The 26,070-nt window shown below is 33.8% G+C and overlaps 1 protein-coding gene across 1 annotated transcript; it reads left to right on the forward strand.

Moving 5' to 3' along the window:
- The first annotated feature begins 1,731 nt into the window (after positions 1-1,731).
- Positions 1,732-23,190, forward strand: AADAC (arylacetamide deacetylase). Its single transcript, XM_025913610.2, is given in 5 exon segments — positions 1,732-3,845; positions 9,343-9,565; positions 11,827-11,896; positions 12,969-13,140; positions 20,641-23,190. Coding segments are annotated over 5 exon segments (1,212 nt in total). The 5' UTR covers positions 1,732-3,695; the 3' UTR covers positions 21,238-23,190.
- Positions 23,191-26,070: the final 2,880 nt, after the last annotated feature.

A 26,070-nucleotide genomic window follows, 5' to 3' on the forward strand; every position in this document is an offset into this window, starting at 1 on the left:
TAGGAAACCACTGAAGTAAAAGAAAGAGCAGAAGTTTTGTTGTCAGATATATCTAGTTTTAGATCCTGGTTCTTGGTAGGAGAGTCAAGAACTAGGAATCACTGTGTTTGTTTAACAAACCCTTTACTCTGTGACCACTGGCAAAGTCCTTATTCCTCCCTGTTCCTCAACTTTCTCATTAGTAAGAATTGGTAAAATAATGCACAACTCATAAAATATTTGTAAAAATTGAATGAAGAAATTTTTTAAAACTCATGCCACAGAACCTGGCACATTGATAGGCACTCTTCAAATATTACTTCCTTTTGTGCTGGGTCTCAAATAGTCATTTAATTCTGTCTCCTACTCTTCCCAAGTGAATACACATAAATAGAACATTTTTCAGAAGATAACTTTATTGCCAGACAACACTACACATGACAGAAAGAAATTGCATTGTGTAGTTTTCTGAGGGGAAAAAGTCAAAGTTTTAAGTGCTAGAAAGGAAAAGAAGAAAGAATGGCTGATGGAGGTAATGGTAACTAATGATTGAAGATTGAAAATGAACTCAAAGGCTAGGGGAAATGAATCCATAGGTCTGTACACTATTGGTTAACCAAATCTCATTATTCTTTGGCCTGGAAAAAATCTCTACTTATATTCATCTGACTTAGCAAGTTTATTAAGATCATGGTTCTTTCAGAGCACTAATGCAAGAGCAGTTGATGTAAAATGCAGTATTTAGTGAGTAATGCTACAAATCCAAAGTTTTCATTTATACCCCCTCTTTCTATGTGGGAATCCCATTGGTAATGCAGAAGGAGGGGCTCATCCAACTTCTAGATGGTAAACAAACACATACACCCAAAGTCCAGCTGCTATGGATCAGTGCAGTTTATCAACAACAAATTGAACAAAATGCAGTCAGCCATAATTGCATATTAAGATAAAACTTGTATTGGGGCGCCTGGGTGGCGCAGTCGGTTAAGTGTCCGACTTTAGCCAGGTCACGATCTCGCGGTCCGTGAGTTCGAGCCCCGCGTCAGGCTCTGGGCTGATGGCTCAGAGCCTGGAGCCTGTTTCCGATTCTGTGTCTCCCTCTCTTTCTGCCCCTCCCCCATTCATGCTCTGTCTCTCTCTGTCCCCAAAATAAATAAACGTTGAAAAAAAAATTTTTTTTAAAAAAGATAAAACTTGTATAAAAGAATAGTTATATGTTAAATTGAGAAATTTCTCTTAAAAATTGTATTTACTAAATCTCCTTCATTACTTTACTAAATAAAGGACTCTTTATTTGAAAAGAATTTTAGCTGGAAAGTATTACTTTCTCTAACTTACCAACCCATTACCCTTACCCAAACACGTGTCTCAGTGTAACCTTTGCCATAAACCTTTATAATTTGCATATTTGTAGCTCTTGTATTTATCTTGTTTCATAAAAGATTTCAAAATTTATAGAATTCCTTTAGCACCTTCCTCTTTTCAAGGCAAGGGCTGTTGATGTGTACATATGTGCCCCCACAATATGAGCTCTTTGAAATCAGAAAACGTATTTCGTTTTGGCCTTCCCAGCAACTAACACCATGTCAGTCACATTGAATGAAGACAGCTACATTGATGCTGGATGCTGGTATAGGATTTGAATGGGACTTGACAGAATGGAGCTTAGAAAGCTAATCATGAGCAAGTCAAAGAATCCCTGAGCAGTATTAGTTGATGTTTGGGACCACTGTTAGATTTTCTTCCTAAGATTTCAATATAAATTGTAGAAATACGAAATTATCATGGGAGGCTTTCTTTGAAGAAAAAATCAAATCACATGATTTATTAATTCTCATTAATATTTTGATTTTGTCTTGTTTTACTTAAACTCTATAGATACGATTTTCTGTCAAGATGAACAGTAAACAGACTTGAAGTGTTATCAAGTAATTGAAGTATTGATTATACTTTAGTCCACATGTCCTGTATATCAAAATCCTCTCAACTTTATTGAAGGATTTATTATGTCCAAAATAAATCTGTGTCCCAGATGAACTAAGTATGGAAAGAGAAGCTGATGTCAGTGCCTTCCCTGGGTGTGGCTAGATAAGACAGATACAAGTAGGTAAAAAAGGCTCTAAGTCCTAGAAGTTCAAGAATTTTTTGAATAAAATTAACAGTGACACTACATGGACATGACCAGCTCCTATGGATTTCCCCTTCTCGTTAATTTGCAGAGTTAAGAATAAAGACCTCAGAGCCTGAGGATCTAGGCTAAAATGATAGCTTTGGAAATATGTAATGAAGTGATCTTGGGAAAGAAAGAAACTTTTCATAGTCTTAGTTCTTACATTCCACTGTTGATATGAGAGCTAAGTAATATAATATATTTAAAGTGATATGGGGATTATGTCACATATTTTAAATTTGGCATGAAATTTACTTGCTCCACAAGAAAATGCTTCTGGAGTTTGAGCACTTAAACTCTTGGGTCCCTTAGCAATCCAAACTACTTACATTTTGTGATCCTACCATTTTAAAAGATGGTTTGAGAGAGGGAGTCAAACTGTAAGAGAATCTTAACTCTGGAGAACAAACTGAGGGTTGCTAGAGGGAGGTGGGCATTAAGGAGGGCACTTGTGATGAGCACTGGGTGTCATATGTAAGGGATGAATCGCTGAATTCTACTCCTGAAACCAGTACTACACTATATGTTAACTAATTTGAGTTTTAATAAAATCTTGGAAGCAAAACAAAAACAAATGTTTTCCAGGTCTTTGGATCTTACTTAACTACTTCTGTCTGGAAATGACAAATGACTTTCTATCAGGTCCTTTTTACCAGCACTAGCCCCATAACCTCACTTAACCTCAAGAGAAGGGATCTAAATATTTCAGGGGTATTTAGTGAACAATAAGTGTCTCTAACACTGCTACTTGATTTTGTATGACCTTGACAAGTTACTTAATCTTCTTAATTTCAGGTATTTATCTGTAATCTGAGACTAATTGAAGACTGGGACAAGTGAGGTTTTAATGTGCACTCTTAAGAGGACTCTGTACTGATTTCACTCCATACTGTTGACCTTGCACAAGTTTCTGAACTTTGTCTCAGTTTCTCTCTCTCCCTCTCATGTGACAATACTTTTGAACTTTAAATAAGTTTTAATTGTTTTAGTACACTTTCTTGTATCAGAGTAAGTAGTCAAAAACTGTTAGCTCTCTCCATGATTATTATATAATTTTAACATGATTATTATTCACTGGTAATTTTAATTGTAGCAAGACAATAAAAGTAATACAAAATACATATGACCATATCTATATTACTTTATAAAAGCTCTCAATACTTTTCAAATATCTGTTGGTTCTCCCCAACTCTGAGATTTGTTATTTGAAGCATATACTGAGTTTCTTATATTTGATCGTGGCCTATTCTTTAGTAGTTACTACACCTAGTAACTGTGCAATACATGTTTGTTTACTGACTTGACTAGCAACATAATAAAGGCTGTTGGATATGATAAAATTTGCAACAGAGGAGTTCTTTGTACTTGTTACTAAGTTTAATGAGTAAACTTAGTAACAGGACAGCCAATGAAATGACAGACTAAGCAGTGGAATTTGTGTTCAGGAAGTTAGATGACACTTTATGAGGGTCCCAAAACGTGGGTGTAATTTTCAGCCACTGAATATTTCAAGTGTATTTGCCGTGTCACCAAGTCAAAAGAGCAGATGAGAACCATCATGGGAAGAAAGACCATTTTACTTCTGATTATGGGGGTTCTTGGGGCATATTATGTTTATATACCTGTCCCAGATAACATTGAGGAGCCATGGAAACTAATGTTGGTTAACACATATATGAAAACTTTAACAGATTTGGTAATTATAGAGCTTTATTGACTGACTATTTAACAGTTTAATCAGGAGAAAGTATTTGTATTATTGTTATTTAAAAAAAATTTCTACTGTCTTGGAAATTTTGTTCGTAAAACTGGCTTGCTGATTTTAAAAGCTTTTTTTTTTATTTTAACTATTCCTTAATGCAGACCCCTAATAGAATAAATATTAAGGAAGTAGTCAAGCATTTTTAACTTTAAATATTAAAAGACAAATGTAATCTTTTAAATATTAAAAGACAGGAAGACCGACAAAAAGTCATATCGTGAGTTTCATGGCATGAATCCTGCCCAAATGAAGCACTTTGAAGTGTGAACTTCAGAAACAGTAAGATTGACTAGAGCTGTGATTAGTTACAGAATTCTGTGCAATAACCTTCTATTTAAGCATGCAAATGCATTCATACTGAAATATTTGTAAACAAGTCAGCTGGTAAAAAACCAAAGGAAACTGGATGTACATGATTTCCAGTTGTAAAGCATGACCTGCTAAGGTGACAGGGCAGTTGGCTGCCCTATCCAGTGTCTCCAGTTGCCCCTCAAAGACTTGTGGTTCTTTTCTAGTAAGGCTCATTATGTGAAATTGAAGCGCTTTTTTTTTCATCTCCTTTAAACATCTTGTAGCAAACTGCCTTCTGGAGCAAAAAACAAACAAACAAAAAAATTAAAATAATAAGAATTTGAGAACAATTAACCTGTGTATTAAACACTTGGCTCATTATCTCTTTCCTTGAATTTTTAAAGGTGTTCTTAAATATCTCTTCTGGCATTAATGTAGCTCTGAATAAGTGCAAGACTTGTCTTATTTTCATTTTATTAGTGATTTGATCATTTGTAGTAATTTTGTTAGCAAGTATGTTGTTGGATTTGGGTCAGTTTCACTGGAGTATAGCTTCAACTCTTTATCTTTTATAAGTTATTCTTGAATTTTATTTAAAATATTTATTTTGGTCTATAGTTTTGTTTTCTTTTATTATTTAATTTTGTAAGTATATATACATATATACACATGTAAATACATACACGATCCTCTCAGTATGTCTTCAAAAATGGTGTCATTTTCCCTCCTAGTACTTTTTAATCTTTTTCTACATTTTTTCTTCCTTTTGATTTTCTCATTTCTATCGTATATAATACCTTGTGTTACTTTCTACTTAGTGTTTATTTCTTTTTTTCTTTTTTTTTTTTCATTTATTTATTTATTTTTGAGAGACAGAGACAGAGCACAAGAGGGGGATGGGCAGAGGGAGAAGGAAACACAGAATCCGAAGCAGGTTCCAGGCTCTGAGCTGTCAGCACAGAGCCCGACGTGGGACTTGAACTCACAAACTGTGAGATCATGACCTGAGCCGAAGTCAGATGCTCAACCGACTGAGCCACCCAGGTGCCCCATTAGTGTTTATTTCTGAAATTATTTCTGAAATCATTATATATTCCTCTTCTAAGTTCTACCAGTACCAGTTTTTAGTCACCTCCTTGTTTTGACTAGTGATCACCACCAAATATGTCCATGTCTTCTATGAATATGTATATTTTTCCTTTGTGATATTTCTTCATACCATTCTTCTTAAAATCCATTCTGCAATACTGTGTAGTATATCATCCACTTTGTAGCAATTTTTTTTTCTAATTTGTTTTCTTCATGAGTTGGAAGCTGTTTGAATAGTAATTCAAACTTTTAATAATTCAATGATGAAGAAAAATGGAAGTCACTGAATATAATCACCTGTCAACTTGTCTGTGATGTAGCATTGTCTCCTGGAATAGAAATATCAAATATAATTAACCAAAATGCCAACTTTGATATATGGCTCAGCATCACCTTGAAAGGACTTGGAGGTTGCATCTCATCTTGGTAAGAAGTAACATTATAATCAAATAACATAACACTGTCAGCTCTATCTCCGGTTTGAGATTATAAGCATTTGTGAAAGTGTTTTCCATCATTATACCAGATTACAAGGTTTTCCTTAATTGTATTGGGACAATTTGAAGTTCCCTAGGTTTGAGACCATTTTTAAAAATACTGGTTTTATCAACTCTGTTCTTTTCCTACATTTGGCGTTGATTCTTCTAGCCCTGCTTATTTCGTTTTGCTACTCTTTGGCCTATAAAGGATGAACATTTTGAGGCCCAATTATCTTTTTAGTTTTCAAATTGCTGAATACCTACAATTGATATGCAGATCTGTAACTTGGGTGCAGCCAAAGTCATAGTACTGTTTCTTAAATTTGGATCATCAGAAATTTATTTTACTATTTTTCCTTTAGATGATAGATCTTTGGATGATAAAGATGCAAGAAATCATTTTGTCCATAAACTGAAGGATATAAATTCCAGAGTTGGTCGGAATTTTTTTTGTTTATAATTTGATATCTCAAATTTACATTAAAAATCCTTTTAGGGTTTAGAGTTAGTGTAAAAACAGTAAATGATTTGAGAAGATATATCCATTAACTTAATGCTCTAACTCATCAGACTTCATGAAAGGGAAGACAATTAAAGAAACTGTAAAGCCCTTCTTATTCAGTTCAGACTCCAGGGACAACGGACACTATTTTTAACATACTGATGTTTGATGCTTAAACACACACCCAGATGTAGCATTCGTAGATTGGAAAATGCAGCTGGTCATAAAATATAACAACATTCTGCTGGACCCTGGGCCAGCCGCAAGGTGGCCAAAGAGGTTTCTGTGTTTTCTCTCATACCCGTCAAAGTTCTATGGATACTGAGGGATCCTTGACTGCTGCATCCACTGTCACGCTCTGTCTTCTTCAATGGGCCTTTTGCAGTGATGGTCACTAAGAGATGGCATATTGGCCAGTCAGGAGTGACATCTGCTCCAGAGTCAGACCTGGACTTCAGTCCCACATCCAGCATCTACTGCCTAGGTGGACATGAACAGAAATTTTAAACTCTCCCATCTCAATGTACTCAACTGAAAATCTGGAATATATTACTACTTATCAGGTCTTAGTAAGAATTGAATGGGAATAAGCACAGTACCTGGCAAAAACTAAACACAGTAAATATTATTGCTATTTATATCTATCTCCATACAACTGCCTGTGTTATCACTGTATGCTTGTGATTTTATAGCCAGATAAAACCATATGAAAAAATTTCCCAGCTGAACCTTGGCAATCCTGGATAAAATAAATATTGAAAATCATGTTCAAGTAAAATTTCTAGAAAAATACCTAAAAGTTTTATAGAGATAGAAACAGACATGGATATTGATGTGCATATAAATACAGATTTGTACATGGGCTAGACTTAGATATTAATGAGATCTATAACTTAATATAAATATATATAGTACATTATATACATGTGAGTGCATATTTATGTGTGTGTGTGTGTGTGTGTGTGTGTGTGTGTGTGTGTAGCTGTATTTATCAACCTGTCATCAATCTGTTAGTTGATTTTATACTATCTTTTCTCATTTCTTTTGGTATGCTAAGATGGTAAGGTTCCACTCACTAATACATTTCTCAATGTCTTTATATAGATATCCTCCGGAGTTTGCTGAATACACAGCGTTGCGGTGGGTTATGGATTACAATAATAAATTAGATATTTATTTACAATACCAAATTAGATATTAGATATTACTATTTCCCTCAGCCTTTGGATTTCTTCCCCTCCAATAGCTGGGAAATTTGGTGCCTCATTTTCCTTAAATACTTCTACTACTGAAGCTGGTTTCTGTTGCTTCTACTAGGGGAGGTCTGGGAGGATTTGGGAGTTGAGGATGTTCAGAACCCATAAAAATGTATGTAATCTACTCAGAATATCACCCACATATGAAACTTAGACCAAGCTTTTTAAATGTCTGGTGGATGGTGACTTTACCTTGCATGGCAATTCTACAGTTTACAAGATCAAACTTTGGTTCTACTTTTAGAGCTGTTAAAGATGAGATTTCTTCTAGGGAAAGTTTGCAGAGTATCTGCTTTACTGACTGTAACTTGAACTGAAAACCTAAATAACTGAGAAAGTAATTTTTCTTTCAGTAATGTTTCAAGTTCAGTTAGTGCTTGAACTCATTATTTTCACCATAATATTTTATTGCAACAGCTACTTGATCTCTCAAAACTATCCTTTAATAAGAACTATTACAGGTGTTAATTTAATAACTTTTTTGCTACTACATTTCATGTGTGAACAGATTCTATTTTGCATTAGCAATGAGACAATTTACTAGATGTAAATCTAACCAGGTCAGTTATCTAATTCCAGCACATGTCTTAAGTGGTCTCCTTTCTTGAGAACTTCTGGGCTATATTCTCTATCAATCATTGTTTTCTTACAATATAGATACTGTTATAAATATCCCAATAGGAACAGTTTGAGAATATAGAATTTGAGGTATACAACCTTTAGAGTGTGGGGTGAAGGGAAGCCACCAGTACTTGAAGCTGCTTGCATCACTGAACTGGTAATTCTCAAAAGGACAACCAGAGGTACGGAAAGCCACATAATTGTCAATGTTCACATAAATATCCATAGGGGCTCAGAGGAAATAATGGCTTTTTCTTTATTTCTACCCTATCAGTCTTACAAGAGTGCCTCTGTGTAACACAATTTAACCTGGCAAGGAGTTCTGGGAAATGTATCTCCCTGACCTACCTTTCAGGAACATGGGGATAATTTGGTGTTGAAATTAGATAATTTTGTTTATTCCCTTTGCATTTATCTTCATTAAATGGGACAGAGGTTGACCCAACTCTTTAATCGATCACTTAGGACTATACTCCACATGTTTCCAACGTAAGGTTGGAAAACAATTTTTTTTGATTCTTGGAATTCCAATATTATAGATCATGGTTTGGCTCCCACTTACCTTTTGAGGTCCTTTTTCTTTTACGCATCCCTGTAGGGACCTGACTTCCTAGCTTTACTAAGCTACCTGCATTTCTCTGATTGAAGTAGGAGTATACCTGTGTCTTTAATTTTGGCCTAGAGTGAGATTTCCTCCTTTGTCCAGCCAAACTTTGTTCCGTATCAGAGGTCACCTACTATTTGAAAACTCTTCCCTAGGTCTCACATCCAGGCAGCTAGTTTACCTTTCCATTGACCCTTGCCAAAGTTCATTGTACTTGTCTATGAGACATGCAGTTATGTAATTATGTTGCTTTATAACTGCTTATATATATCCATTTCTCCCACTTGACTCTGACCTTATTTAAAGTAGGGAACTTACCCTGTTGATCTTTGTGCTCAAAGTAGGAAGCCTAGAACCCACCAAGTTGTAATACTTGAATAATTCTTTACATATCTTTTTTTAAATCTAAAGCAACTATTATGGTAAAAAGTCTGAATTTCCAGTCATGGAAATTTCTAACCATGGCATTCAGATTTACCTGTGACAGTATGACACAGGACCATTGGGAGCATATAGCATACTCCTACGTGCATAAATAACATTGATATTTGCTATGTGTAACCTGGTGTGGTTCCCCCCACCCTTTCAGGTTCTGTTTATTGAACTATTGGGAATCAACCATGCCATGAACATTGTAATGTTCTTTATGAGCTTTCAAGAAGTCCCACCCACATCTGATGAAAATGTCACTGTGATGGAGACAACTTTCAACAATGTTCCTGTCCGCATATATGTACCAAAATGAAAGCCGGAGAGACTAAGAAGAGGCTTATTTTATATTCATGGTGGTGGTTGGTGTTTGGGGAGTGCTGGTATGTGCCCCTTTTTAGAGATTGTAGTTTATCATATAACACACATTGTATTAAGATGGTGATTTCAACATATCAAGAAGATATATTATTCAACATCCTAGATAAGCTAACACTTCAGTTGTCTGAAATTCATTTCTTTGAGCTCTGTTAGTTTAAAGGAATTATTTTAAATCTCTTTCTTAAAGGGATAATCAATAGCCAAGGCTGTAGCAAATTTCAGAAGAAAGAAAAGTGTTTCATGAACTTAGAAATTTATTATTGAACTTGTTAATGGCAGAAATGATGGGATGTTGCAATGAAACCAAAATGGAGTACACTGAATAGTGAATGAGGAATGAGGAAATGGAGATGTGACTCTAGTCTTTCAATCAGCATAGATATGGAAAGAAATGAGAAAGGTGTTAGATGGAAAAGAAGAGTTGAGTATGAGTATTTTATCTTTATTTTATATAAAAAAAGTGTATTTCAATTTTATGTATTTTCAATATTTACATAAATGTTAAATATGTAATATATATAGTTTTACTTTATATAATATAAAGTTTTATATTTTATGTATAAAAGCATGTTTTATATTTATTTTATATCTACCTGTAGGAGATCTATGAACATGTTTGTAAACTCAAGGTAAAGGTGGGGGTTAATAGAAATAAGTTGTAGAAAAGGGGAGGGGGCTGGAGGATGGAATGAGGTTTGCCTGATCTAGAAGATATGAGATGAAATTGGACTTAGTACAGAGGAGAAGGATTGGCAACACATAGGAAGAGAAACACACTCTGCGACAAGAAGAAAAGAGGTGTTGATGGAATGATGTAGACTGGAAACATAAATCAAAGTAGGAAAGGATGTGATCCTCTCTATGATTTTCTACAAATACAGGCAGTAAAGGCCTTAGCTGGCAATGAAGTGAGGTTTCTAAGACAAAGTCTGATAATGCCATGCCTCAGTTTGTTTCCATGAGTCCCTGTTACCCAAAGCCCTTCTTTAAAAATCTTTTCATCACAGTATTACTGAAGAATGAGAATATGCTTACCAAGAGAAAGGAACTAATTAAGAATAAGCTTACTTAGCAATAAGCAAAATTTTGATGTTTTTTATTTTTATATTAAAAAGATGTAAAAATCTATGTTCTAATCCAAAATATAAGAATGACCATTTATCTATCTATCTATCTATCTATCTACCTACCTATCTATCTATGAGAGAGGGGTTGGGGAGAGGAAGGGAGAGTGTTGGGGCAGGGCAGAGAGGGAGAGAGGAAGAGAATCCCAAGCAGGATCCATGCTCAGTCTGGATCCAGAGCCTGATTCAGGGCTCTATTTCACGACTATGAGATCATGACCTCAGCCAAAATCAAGAGTCACCTAATTAACTGAGCCACCCAGGTGTCCCAAGAATGACTTTTTTATATAAATGTTAAGTAAAAGTTTAAAACTTGGTGTGTATTTGATATTTTAAGAATATTCAGTACCTGACTTTGGAATCTCTTCTTTTCATGGCCCACATGATTTAATGTTTGTGACAACTACATATTCTGATACTTCCCCTTGTAACACTTTGTGATTTCTCCCTCCTCTCATTACTGGCAAATTCTATTTTATCTTCTTGAAATTTTCTTATCTGCAAAAGGAAGCACTTACCCAATCCCAATAGCAAATATGTGTGATTCATCCCCACTCTGCTCACAAGGCCAAAAAAGCTCCAGAAAACACATTTTTTCTTGTCTGCCTAGAACATACAAATATATAAATCAGGTTTTAGCTTTCCCTACTTCCTCTTTTCTTTAGTTTTCTCTGGCAGTTTTAATAAAATCTAATGCCATTTCCACATGACACTTTCTGTACCCCTCCATTAAAACAACTAATATTTTTTGCATTGTTGCTTTTTATTTATGTGCCTGGCCCTCCTTGCCCCTGTCTGTGGTAGACTGTGACTTGCTGAAAGCCAGGGGGTTAATTGTCTGTGTTTATTCTTTCACCACCTACTACTTGCTGAATGAAGGAGGAAGAGATTGATCTTAGAGAGTGAATTTGGCTTAAGTTATCCAGGGTGAAATGTGGGGAAGGACCAGAGAGTTGACAATGAGTATATCATAGGATCACTGAGCAGAATAATTCATGTTTTATAGCTATGATGAAATCCTAGAAATAGTTTTCCCAGAACATTTCAGTGAGGAACAAATTTTAGTTATAAGCTCTGTGTTGATGGAAACACTCATCGATACACTGGTTAGTTTCTGATTCTATTTCCTTTTATTTCAGCTTTGTTTAGTTATGCCTTTCTGTCAAAACAGACAGTGGATAGATTTGACGTTGTTGTCATTTCAGTCAAGTAAGAGTACTCTTGATCTGTTAGAGTTTGGGCCAGATACCATACAGAGTAGGATGCTCTAAGCTGTCTTAGTCATTCCTTGGTTATTCTAGGGGTGTTTCAAATAAAATGGAGAAGGTGAGAATAGAGAATATGAACTTCACATGACCAGAAAAGAGTCAGAGAGAAAAGAGTTGTACAGTTAGGTCAAGTGGGGATCAAAAACAGGAAGTCAAAAAACTGTTACAATAAAATTAAACTACTGCATCTTAGGGACAAATGACCTCTGCTGGATTTCTAGCCTACTCTTAATTTGCAAAGTAAGATGAGGGCTTCAGGGTGAGAGAATCAGGTTTAAAGGCTGGTTCTAGAATTAATTGAATAACTTTGTACCAGACAAATATCATTTTAGCTCAATTTTCTCAGATGTAAACTGAGAGTCATATAATATTTTCTATATCATAGACTTGTTTTAAAGATTAAGTGCTCAAATAAATTTAACACAATTAGTATAGAATATTTCATGGTACAAGCCTCCATTAAATGTAATTAGTAACCAAATAACGTATTGGAATACAGGCACAATCTACTCTCAAATAACATTCTACATCAATTATTAATAATAAAAAACAAAACAAATGGGAATAAATAGAAAAATCAAGAAACTGAAAAAAAAAGGATAATAGTGACTACTTGCCAACTTGATTATTAGATTGAGTTGGAATAGAATAATTCCTAATGTTTGTTTGCTATTTATTGGTCACTAATAAAGTAAAATGATTACAAAGAAAATACCATTCTGGTAAAAATTTATTTAAGGGAAATTATCACCTGAGTTTTTTTCCCCTAAATCTTAGCCAAGTTTTGCATTCAAGCCTTTATTTATGTAAACATGTAAAAATTTGTAAAGGCTTTTATAGCAAGCATTATCATAAGAATGACATTTGTCTTTGGATTCATAATGACCTCAAATACCAGGTTTGCTAAAGAAAATGTTTTTACTTATGATTTTAAGGGTTAGAGCATGCCCCCCACACACATTTTATTTTTTGAAAAATAATTGGCTTAACGAGCATTGTTATTCTGCCCACAGCTACAGACTAGCCCCTAAATATCACTTTCCAAATCAATTTGAAGACGTATATAATGCATTAAAGTGGTTCTTACACCAAGATGTTCTTGATAAATATGGCGTGGATCCTGAAAGAATTGGAATTCCTGGAGACAGTGCTGGAGGGAATTTAGCTGCAGCAGTGACTCAACAGGTATGTTGCTCAGATTTTTTTTTTCTAAAAATATCTTACCCTTAAATATTTATTTCAAACACTAAAATATCCATGCAAATTATGTTATGTTAATATGTTAGAAATTAGAGAGTATACATAGAAATTAACATTAGAGAACATTTGTATCCTGAGTGCTTCTATTCCTACCTTCTGTCAGATTTTTAAAAAATAAAATGATAATGTACTCTTTCCAGGTCATTGGTTTAAATATCATTAATATGTCGGCTAAGTGCTATGCTATTTTGTTATATTAGGGCTGGTATTTGTGCAATCAGCCAATGATACCAGTCACTATAGTTACAAAATCAGATTATTCCAGTATTCTTCATGGCATATACTAAAACTTACATGAAAACTATTGTTATCAGAATAATCATCTTGCCTATAGACAAAAAATGTTAACAGGTTTATAGATACTACTTACTTGCAGAAGGAATTATAATTTTCAGATGCCAACTATTACACTATCTCTATGATATTTAGCCAAACTGGACATCTAGTTTTTAAATATTTTTAAGTTGATTTATTTATTTTGAGAGAGAGAGACAGAGAGAGTGAGTGGGGGAGGGGCAGATACAAAGGGAGAGAGAGAATCCCGACCAGGCTCCGCACTCACAGGGGCTGGAACTCAAGAACTATGAGATCATGACCTGAGCCAAAATCAAAAGTAAGAAGCTTAATCCACTGAGCCACCTAGGTACTCCAAAACTGGGCATCTATTAACTATTAATGTGAAGTGATACATAATCATAATTAGTCTAATAATGAGTAAAATTGTTATTGATACTGGTTATCTGACCTAAATATTAAACCAGGCACCAGTGGCATAGAAGTAATGTTCTTATATTAAAAAAAAATTACTTATAGATTTAAAAATGAATATCTGCAATTCAATAACTAACTCTAATTATAAATATTGCTCATAAGTTTATTATGCAATCAAACAAATCTTGCTCTTGATTTTGTTGATTATTCATTTCTATACACATTTTAAAGTATATAAGTTTGGCTATTGATACCTTCAGAATAAACTTCTTATGATTTGTAGTCAAAGGAAAGATACAAATTTTGTGATTTTTATAAAAAAAAACTGCAGAACAGAGTTTCTGCTACTTCCCAGAAATTTACTTCCCTACTGCCTACTCATTGTCACTCTGAGAGGCATCTTGATGCAGTACAAAGGGTATATCAGAAGACATGGATTTTTGGAGATAATTTCTTTTTATCATGTCGCATAATGAGCCCTTTCTCTTATGTAGTTCAGGCTTCTACAGTGGTGAACCAATCAATTCTGACCCATAATTATTAAAATATAATATTCTGGAGAGCATTAAACTGCTAATAACATATGAAAGATTTCCAGGCCAAAAAATTGTTTTTAATTATTTTAAGTTTATTTATTTTGAGAGAGAAAGAGAGTGAGCAGGGGAGGGGCAGAGACAGAAGAGAGACAGAGAATCTCAAACAGGTTCCACACTGTCAGCACAGAGCCCTATGTGGGGCTTGAACTCACAAACTGTGAGATCATGACCTGATCCAAAATCAAGAGTGGGGCACTTAACTGACTGAGCCACCCAGGTGCCCCTAGGCCAAAAAGTTTTCTAAAGGATATGGAAAAAAAAAAAAAAAACACATGTAAAGATAACCTAGCACTCAATGTCTCTCTGCTTTAATGGCATATGTGAATCAAAAGAAAACTACTCAACCAAGATGAGCTAGAGAGTTGCAGTCAAATTCCAGGGCCCTCCAAAAAACAGGGACACTTATGAAGTACTTCTGACTTTAAGTGAGGCTCTAAAGAGGTATGGTCTCATTGTCAGGGGGAGCATGATACAAAACAAACCATGTGCATTTAGAGTCTTGCTTTGTATCACCTGAATGGTTGTGGGAAATCTGTCCTTGAACTTAAATTAAATTGATGAGCAGTTGATATTCAAGTATACTTAACAGTGTATAAAAATCCTCCCTGAAGAAATATAGTATTGTAATAGACTTCAAATTATTCCTGCAAAAATTTTTCAAAATCAGCAGCCAGCACAGAATAAAACATATCCAAGCAAAGAAGTAAACAAGAAGCCATGAAGGGAAGCAAGCAGAATCAACAGACAAAAGAAAGACACTTTACAAAATTCAGATACTGCAATTATCAGCCACAGAATATAAAGTAACTATCCAAGTTTCTTCAATTAATTCACAACCATCATTGCAAATTTTGGCATAAAAGTAGAATTTTGAAAAACAAACAAAAGTCCAAAACTAAAAAAATAAAATCAACAAAATTAAAATTTTATAAATTGTTTAAATGGTCTTACACAAGCTGTAGATATCATTTACAAGCTAAAAGATGGGCCATATGACTCATGGATGACTATGCACAATGAAGCATGGAAGCCCAGAAAGACAGAAAATACAGTAGAGAAGATAAGAAATATAGCAGATACAGCCTGAAAATCCACTAGCCTTTTAAATGTTATTCCAGAAACAGAGGGGAAAGAATGGGAGAGAAAGGAAGATTTAAGAATACAAAAATATTAGAGCATTTTGCAGAGCTGAAGAAAGATGTCAAGATGCAGATAACAGAAGCTCCATGAACCTTAAACATACTTTTTTAAGAGGTTAAAATTAAATAAATAGCTAGAGATAAATGTATACATAGATATACAGACAACAAGGCAAACGTGTTGACAATCAATAACCCAAGATACAACAGAAAGAAATAGAGGGGCTCCTGGCTGGCTCATTCGGTAAAGCATGCAACTCTTGATCTCAGGGTTGTGAGTATGTTGGGTGTAAAATTACTTAAAAAAATTTTTTTAAACCTAAAAAAAAAGAAAGAAAGAAAATCTTAGAGAAAAAAGGGTATCTTCACAGAAGTACAAGTCATCCTGACAGCTTACTTCTCAATAGCGAGAATGTAAGTTCTAAGTCAGTGGAATATCATCAAAGTGCAACACAAAATTACTGTTAACCAAATTCTTTGATGCACAAAAATATTACTTAAGAATAAAGGAGAAATAAAGGCATATTCAGATAAACAAAAACTAATAGAGCTGCTATTAATGAAACACACTAAAAGGTGGTTTAAATAAGTGTTTCAGACAGAATGAAAATGCAGATAAAAGTTTATAATACAGGAAGAAGCAAGGAGCAATAATGTGGCAAGATGTAGGTAAATCTTTTTTTTTTTTTAAGATGTAGGTAAATCTTAAACTTGGAAAGTTTAAAATAATAAGATATATAAAATTAAAATATGAGAAAAACAAATCATAATTTCAAGAGTGGAGGAGAGGATAGATTTTAAGTCTTCCAAGCTCTTTTGATTGTCTAAGAAGAAATAAATGATAGATCTTTCATAATTTCATTTGTTTTTGAGAGGTTAAGAATACACCTTATAATTCTTAGGATAATCATTTAATGAATACAAATAGGGAGGAACCTGGGTGGCTCAGTCAGTTTAGTGTCTGACTCTTAATTTCAACTCACATCATAATCCCAGAGTTGTGGGATCCAGCCCCGCATCAAGCTCATGGAGTCTGGTTAACATTCTTTCTCTCTTAGGGGTGCCTGGGTGGCTCAGTCAGCTGACTGTACGACTTCAGCTCAGGTCATGATCTCACAGTTCACAGGTTCAAGCCCCGTGCTGGGCTCTGTGTTGATAGCTCAGAGCCTGGAGCCTGCTTCAGATTCCCTGTCTCCCTCTGTCTCTACTCCTCCCCATTTCGGGCTCTGTCTGTCTCTGTCTCTCTCTCTCAAAAATAAATAAACATTAAAAAATTTTTTAAAAAAGGGTTTTCTCTCTCCATCTGCCCCTCTCCCCTGTTCACTCTGTCTCAAAATCAGTTAATCAATTAATAGAAAAGGGGTATAACTTGTAAACTATTACAGGAAAAAAATAGAATAATGAAAAGGTCAACCAATCTGAAAGAAGTCAAAAATAGAAAAGAAGGAGGTTTCACAAAATAAAGTGGTAGATTAAAATCAATTATTTTAATAATTACAGTAAATATTAGCGGTCTAAATAATCTGGTTGTAGGACCAATATTGTCAGATTAAAAACATAAGTAAGCAGAAAGTTTGAAAGTAAATGGTTGGAATATGTGTATCTGGAAATAACATCTAAAAGCATTGCTGCCAGGTTAAGAAGATCACATCATTACAGAAAAGGTTAAACCATCGAGAAAATATACCAACTCTGAATCTGTATGGATTTAGTAACATGGTCTTAAATATATGAAGAAAATATTAATAGAACTACAGGGAAAAATACAAATGTTCAGAACCACAATGAGAGATTTAAAAAGAACTCTTTCAGTAATTAAGAAAAACAGTCAAAAATAACAAGTGTATAGAGGACTGGATTAATGATTAATACATTTAACTCAAGGGACCTGTAAAGAACAGGGAAGAAAGCAAGTACATGTGATCATTTTTAAAAATTGACCAAGTACTGGTCCGTAAAGCAAGACTCAAAAAATCACCGAATTTAAATCACACCTTTTGGATTCTTAACCACAGTGCAAAAATGTGGGAAATCAATAAGAAAAAGACCAACAAGAAAACATCCTTCTTTTTATGGAAATTAAAAAAAATACAGTAATTACCTATGGGCCAGTATTTAATAGAATATGTATCTTGTATATATTTTCCCCACATTTAGAACAATATTTATAGGAATTGTATTTTAAAAGCATATGTTTGAAAAGAAGAAAGGCTAGAATAAGCATTTGACTCAAGAAATCAAAGAAAAAAATAGAAGGAAGATGATAATAATGATAACAGAAATTATGGTATTCAAAATCAAGCTTACAGTAAATGTGAACAAAAAGCAAAAAGTTAATTCTTTGAAAGGACTAATAAAAAATTTAAATCTCTGGAAAGACACATGAGGAAGAACAAAGTCAGGCATAATAATGTCAGGATTGAAAAAGGGACAATTCTGCAGTCCCTAAAATATGAAAATGAACTAGCCGTCAATGAGTTCAGAATGAACATTGTAATCTTTAAAAGAGAAACTTGGAAAAACTTTAAAGTAAAAATGATATTTCATAATATTTAAATCCAATAGGCAAATTCCAAGAAAAATATAACTTTCAAAACAAGAAGAAATGAAAATCTGAGATATTTTATAATCATTACATTAAATCAATAATTAAAAAATTGTACTGCTAAGAAACTTCACTGGAAATTTACAGCGAACATCAGAAAGAAACCACTCCAAATAAATACAAAATAGTCCAGAGAATAGGAAAAGAGTGTGCAATCTTTAATTATCTTCAGAGAAGCACATTGTTTATGTTATATCTGACATAAGGAAGGAAAACAGTGGGCCAATCACATTCAGCAAATGAAGATATTACCATCATGAATAAAGTATTAGAAAAATATACATATACCACATACATATTTACCATGACCAAGTTGCTAATAATGCAAGGAAAAGTATATTTTACAAAAATAAGTGAATTTTACCACATTAATAAAGGAAGCAGAATTATACTAGAGGCAGAAAAAACATTTAGTAAAAGTCACAGTAACAATTATTGGTTCACTAGGAATAGATGGAACATCCTTAAACAGGTAAACTACATTGATTAAATGTGTACAAATGGTATAATTTTAAAGAAATACACAGAACTATATACCATAAAATGGGGGGTGAGGAGGAAATGGGAGTGCAGTCCTTTTGGGGAGGAAGAGGGTATGTGGTCAATTCAGGGTATATGGTAAACTCCCTGGCCCGTGAACATAGTTACATTTAAATTTCTGTCTTACAAGGCTATATATTTGATTTTATATGTATTATATTTAGCTACAAAGGCAATTTGCTTTTAATATGCATGTTCAAAGATTTTGGCTACCTACCTGTAAAGTTGAATTTATTGGTCAAATATAAAATAGTCTTGTACGGGCGCCTGGGTGGCGCAGTCAGTTAAGCGTCCGACTTCAGCCAGGTCACGATCTCGCGGTCCGTGAGTTCGAGCCCCGCGTCGGGCTCTGGGCTGATGGCTCAGAGCCTGGAGCCTGTTTCCGATTCTGTGTCTCTCTCTCTGCCCCTCGCCCGTTCATGCTCTGTCTCTCTCTGTCCCAAAAATAAATAAACATTGAAAAAAAAAATTAAAAAAAATAAAATAAAATAGTCTTGTATCTTTTCTTAATTCAATCAGCTACCTCTTAGCTACCTATTTAATGATTACCACACATCTGCTAATGTAAACAGTGTTCTTCATACTAGATAGTGAGCTAAATGGAATGTAAACTTATCTGAGACAAAACACTGAAATGATTATTTAACTTCACTACATATTTTTTTACATAAAACAATTATTTTTACATAACACAATATGGTAATGGACTTATAAATATTTTATTTTACAAACTATAATTACTAACTGTGCTTTAAATGCAATGAAATAAACAGTGCTGCCATTTGCTGTTGCTAGTATGTAAGTCTGTGTGTGTGTGTAAAATGTTATATTTATACCAAATTTAAAAATGTCAGAATGCTTTCCTTTTTCAACTCTATATTAAATTTTTAGAAATAGACTTCAATTTAAACATTATACTTTACTCTGAGGAGCATAAGAGTACATGTGGCTTCAATAATTACTACTTGTGACCTATGCTAACAGATCTCAAGGTTTTGTATACATCAGAATCACCTGAAAGACTTGTTAAAACATAAATTGCTGGTCCCTCCCTACTTGAGTCAGTGTGTCTGGGTGAGGACCCAAGAATTTGAATTTCTAATAAATCCTCAGCTGATGCAGATGCTAGTGGTCCAGGGACCACACTTTGAGAAGCTAATCTAGAAGACACAGTGGGTCATTCCAACTTGCAGGACCAAGTAAATGTACGCAAAAACATCTGCTAAACTTTAGTGCTCAATGTTACTGGTCTCCAAATATTTTTGATCATGTGTCCTATTAATAAAAGAAACCTCTAGTATACCCCCACAAATATATGCATATTAATTTATAGATAAATTTGTGTTAATGCAGTAATGTAATTTGAATATTTTAAAAGCATAAATATTCAAATGAATTAGACTTTTGCCTAACATTCATGTGTTTTGTATCAGAGCCAAATTAGAATGTTAGTTAGATGATCTTTCCTTTAAATGTTAAGGCCTATTGATATCATAATATATGTACATACTTGTTTTACTTAAAAAATGTTTCCTCTGATTGCCATTCTTAGTTGTCAGGGTAGATATTTTGCTTTTTAATCACATATTAGATGATCTCTTTCCCCACTCATGAGGAAAGTTGTATAAATCATTTTGTTTATATTCACACTATTTAAGACACGTAGTCTTCAATATAATATTGAAAATTGGAAAGTTCTTTGAGATCTATTTTTTGTTGTTTCTGATTATCTTTTTGAGATTCTGGATTTATCCTATATCCACCTACTGTTTGTAAATAAAAATATTTTTAAATAAAAATTATTATCTGAGCAACTTATTTAAATTATTTTCAGCTCATAGATGACTCGGATGTCAAGATCAAACTCAAGACCCAGTCTTTAATTTATCCTGCTCTTCAGACTCTTGATATGGATTTACCATCATATTGGGAAAATTCACACTTTCCACCTCTGCCCAAATCACTGATGGTCAGGTTCTGGAGTGAATACTTTACCACGGAAAAATCACTTGCAAAAGCTATGCTCTTCAAGCAACATGTACCAGTGGAATCAAGCCATCTGTTCAAATTTATTAATTGGAGTTCTTTGCTCCCTGAGAAGTTTAAGAAAGGGCACTTTTATAACAGTCCAACTTATGGTAGTTCTGAGTTGGCTAAAAAATATCCAGGATTTCTCGATGTGAGGGCATCCCCCTTGTTAGCTGATGACAACAAATTGCGAAGTTTACCCTTGACCTATGTCATCACCTGTCAATATGATGTCTTAAGAGATGATGGAATCATGTATGTCACCTGACTTCAGAATGCTGGAGTTCAGGTGACCCATAACCATATTGAGGATGGATTCCATGGAGCACTTTCCAATTATGCACTTAAAATTACACATAGAGTAGAAAATCAGTATATGAGTTGGCTAAGTGAAAATCCATAGTAAAAATCTGAGGAGGGGTTCATAAAATATATATAAGCCCCAGAATAGGAAACAACTTAGAATCAAAGGTTATGTTTGGATTGATGTTTATCATCTGTGACCTTTCTAAAGTCTTCATAGCCATCATGTTGTTTGTTTTTTAACTCAGGGAGTTCTCTATTTCTTGTCCTAAGTGTTGTTTATTCACTTCTGTACCTTAGAAAATATTTACTTTCCTGTATATTCTTTTCTTGCTGCTGTTACTCATTTCTTTAGCTCTAATTCACAGCTCTAGTTTTTTTTGTTTTTTGTTTTTAATATTTATTTTATTTTTGAGAGACAGAGCATGAGCAAGGGAGAAGCAGAGAGAGAGAGGGAGACAGCACAGCTTCACCTGAGCCAAAGTCGGATGCTTAACCTGACTGAGCCATCCAGGTACCCCACAGCTCTAGTTTTTTGATTGCCTGACAGTATTACTATTGAGAAGAAAGCTTCAACACATCTGGCTTGTGAAATGCCAGAGCTTCAACTGACATGGGTTTAGGGCCTTGAAATGCTGCCTTGTAGGCACTAAGACAGTTAAATAATACCATTTCAAAAAGGAGAGCTCTTTTCAATGCTAAAAATATAGGATTTTTCTAATCTATGAAATTATAAAATAAACTTACATAAGTTTATATATTCAGCTTTGTCTTCAATAGTGTAGTAGCCAAGATGTCTGAAGAAAACCTTAAAGTACATACACCTCAACCTGCTGCATGAAATAAATAACAAACCTTTACAAATCATGAATGGTTGAGTGAAAAGTAGAGGAATGTTCAGGGCCAAAAACGTTAAGAAGGTGCAAACCCAGATTCCTACCTGAGATTTATCTCTGACATTATAAGTGACACCTACCTCTATCAGGTGGCCTGAGGTGGTGGGAGATATTTGCATCATTGCCCAATGATAGGCAAATAATTTTCTCTAATCAGGCAGTTCTTAAATCTATAATCCTGTCTTAAAGTGTAGATTTTATTATTATTATAGTATGGTGAGGCAAACAGATCAGGAGGTGACTCTCGTTGGAAAGTTTGTTACTCACAGGTGGCCAGAGGCGTGAGTATGATACTTCATGAGGGGACCACATGGGGAAGCCCCAGAGTTGGTCTGAAGGCAGAGAGAGCAAGGGGAAATGTGAGTGAAAAACTCTTGTGGTTTCCACAGGAATAGGCAAGGCAGAGTAAACAGGGCAAGTAAGCAGAGTAAGTAAGATTGGGCAGCATGAACAATTTCAGTGGACTTTGAGGTACTGGGGCTATTTCTGTTTGTCTGGTACCTGGTCCTGAGGTGATTTGACTAAAGGGGTAATAGTTGTAGGAGACTGGGTGGGTAAGGGTTTTTGGTTGGTTTACATATGAATGGCACACTCACAGGCCAGTTGGATGCTTATCTCTAGGCATTAGCTGACCCTGAGAGGGACAGTTCTTTCCTGGTCAGCAAGTCCTCAGATATCAAAACACCAAAGTATTAGAAAATAAAAAGATACCTTAATACAAATCCCAAAGGATGCCACTGGGTAGCAATATTTGAGTTCTATTAGAGACTCCCTCTGCAGTTGTCTAAGTAGTGTGTGCCTCCAAAATGATTCATGCAGGTAATACAAAAAAATTTTTAAACACTTCCAAATACATCAGAGTTCTATTTCAAAGTTTTCTTAACTTCTGAAAAAATAAGATATGAAAACAAAACTTGCAAAAGAATCAGAAAACAAAAACTCTCACTTTTTAAACGTGTATGTGGGAAGATAGATATATAGCTATATATGAAATATCATACAGTCTGGAGGACACAGCTAATCCTGTTGCATTGAAAGGAAATTTCAGTCTCATACACCAATCACAATATGGTAGAAAAAAAAAGGCTTAAACTTGAACTCAAGATGTTAGGAAGAAATTACATAAACCCAAGAAAATTAAGGAGAAAGAATTACCAAATTTTAAAAAGATATAAATAAGTAAATAAATTGGCATCATTAATAAATGAAATTTCTGGGTTTCATACATTCAGTAATATTGATGATCCTAATCAACCTGGCATCCTAGTTGAGAAGAAAAATACACCAAATAAGAAAGGATAAATGAAAAAAGTTACAAAAGAAGTTTGTAGATTAGTTTGTTCAACAATTAAGATAAACTTTTAAACCTGGAAAACCTTTTTTTAGCAAAATAAACATGAATCTAAAATATGTTTTCTATCTTAAATGATACATTAGCATACTAAAAATTTCAAAAGAATTTTGACACTGATCAGGCTACTACTGCCTTTCCTATCACAAAAAACAAACACAACAACAACAACAACAAAAACAGTGTTCCTGAGAGAGTCTAAAGGAGAAAATATATCAACCCTTTAAAAATCGAATGCTAGGGTGCAAAAAAAAAACATTTCTGTATTCATTTTATTAAGTAATTTTATCAAAACTAGCATAACAGAAAAGGAGAAAACTCCAGATCGTTTTCACTTATGCAGTGCAATGAAAAATTCTAAAAACATAAACAAGGAGAATACATTAGCAGATCATAAGACTAATATATCATGACTAAGAAGGGTTGATATAAGGGGTGAGAAGATTATCCAATGCTTTTGTTAGCAACAATGAGAAAAATCATATTCTTGTCTCTAAATATCTTAAAGAGATCTAAAAATTAAATTTCACTTTTTAATTTTAAACAATATGTGATAGTAATAGAAGTATATTTATATGGCTAAATATTTGCCATATAAAATTTTGCCCCATGCTAATCCCTATTCAAATTATTCAAAAATCAGGAATATCTATTATTACCTTTCCTGAATTTCGTTGTTCCGGATAGATACCATCCATTTCAATTAGGCAAGAAAATAAAATTTAAAACGTAAACAATTGGAAAGGACTTAAATGATCACTATTTCAATTTACTTGGATAATTTAAGATAACCTATAAAATGCCATTAAGATATAAATTCAGAAATGTGGAAGTTTAGAAAATCAATAAGCGAAAATTATTATATTTCATATCAACAAAAAAATAACCAGTTAGTAGAAAAGCTAGAAGATATTTACAGATTTTCTCTGATCTTTTTCGCTTTCCTCCCTGGTCTTTCTATAGGGCTTTGCTCTTTTCCCATTACCACCCCCTCCCAATGAGCACTGTGCACATTTTAAGTCCCTTCACTTGAGTAATGTTCTATGATCTATTATGACTCTTGTACACCATGTTCACCCGTTAGGCATACTTTCTCTTTTGGGGGTAGGAGGTGTGATTTTTCCTCAGGCTTACGCATTTCATTTTTTCCTCTCTTCTTTATAGTTTTTCCAGACATCTCTCTCCCATTCTCTGTAAAGATTTGAGGCAAGAGCTTGGGAAATGATGCTGCTGTAATTTGCTGATTAATTTCTCTTTACAGGCAATTTGAAGTTTGAGATTGATTGTTAAATTTTATTTGTTCTTGTTGGACTGTATAGCTTGGGGGAGGATGTTTCTTAAGATTTGAGTTTATATAGTCACCATTATCCTTGACTACTTGGATGATAACAGTTAAAAATTAAAACACAAAAGTGCTTTAACAACATATTAAAGTCAGCTGAAGTGAATTTTAGGCATAAAAGATAGATTTAAAGAAGTAGGCTACATTGGAGAGAGCCAGATATGGAAGATTTGAAAGAGATTAAATACATGGAAAATAATGGGACTAATTTGCAGTTATTGCCATAATGAGTGGTAGGGGCATATTTAAATTTCTTTTTCCACGAACCATTATTTCATAATCTTTCTCTACTTTTCTATTAATTCATTGCTGCCTTTATTATTAATATGAAAGAATGTTATGTATAGTAAAGAAATTAATCCTTTGTTGCTAAATGAGTTGTCAATTCTTTGAGATCTTCATTTATCTTTGGAGATAGTCATTTATCTTTTGACAAAATTTGTGTTCATTCTATCAAATTTGATGTGCTATTATCTTAAAATCTATTTCAAATTTTATTGCACTGTGCTAGTATAGTCTCTGACATGTCAAATTGCTTTAAAATTGTAAATTTTTGGTATGTGAATTATGTTTTAAGAAAGTAGTGATTTTAAAAGTGGCACCAAAAACCGTGACATATTCAGAGGCATATTTACCAAAATATGTGCAAGACAGGCTTATAGGCAAAATGAAAGCTTTTCTAAGAGATAGTAAACATGTCCTTAAAGAAATAGAAATAACATGTGCATCTTTCTAAACATTCAAGATTATTTAGGCGTCAGTTCTCCTATAGATTTACCACAATCCCCATTTAGATCCCAGGAGGCTTTAAGTATTTTTCTTTAAAGAAAATGTCATATTTATCCTAAAAAAATGTATGGAAATAAAATGATACCAAAAACTATTTTTTTTTAAGAGAACACATTTGGAGTATGTACACGACCTGATTTCTAGGCAATATAAAGCTACTGTAGTCAGGATAGTATGGAATTTCAATAAGGATGGACAACTAGTCAATAAACAAATAATAAGCAGCAGATGATAAAATAGTCCAGAAATCAACCCATACATACAGGGTCAATTTTTGAGACAATGTTGCTAAAGTAATTGAATTCCAAAAGAATATATATATATATATATATATATATATATATATATATATATATATATTAAATGATGCTTGAACACTTGGACATCCACATAACAAATTCTTAACCATGACCTTTAATTCACACCAAATACAAGAATTAACTCTAAATGAATCATGGATCTAAATATAAAAACCTCAAAGTTTAAAACTTCTAGAAGAAAATACAAAAAATATTTGTGAACATTTTATAGCCATAGATTTCTTAGACAAGACAT

This window comes from Puma concolor, chromosome C2, assembly GCF_028749965.1.
Source record: "Puma concolor isolate L17-30 chromosome C2, mPumCon1.1.hap2, whole genome shotgun sequence".
Lineage (NCBI taxonomy): Eukaryota > Metazoa > Chordata > Mammalia > Carnivora > Felidae > Puma > Puma concolor.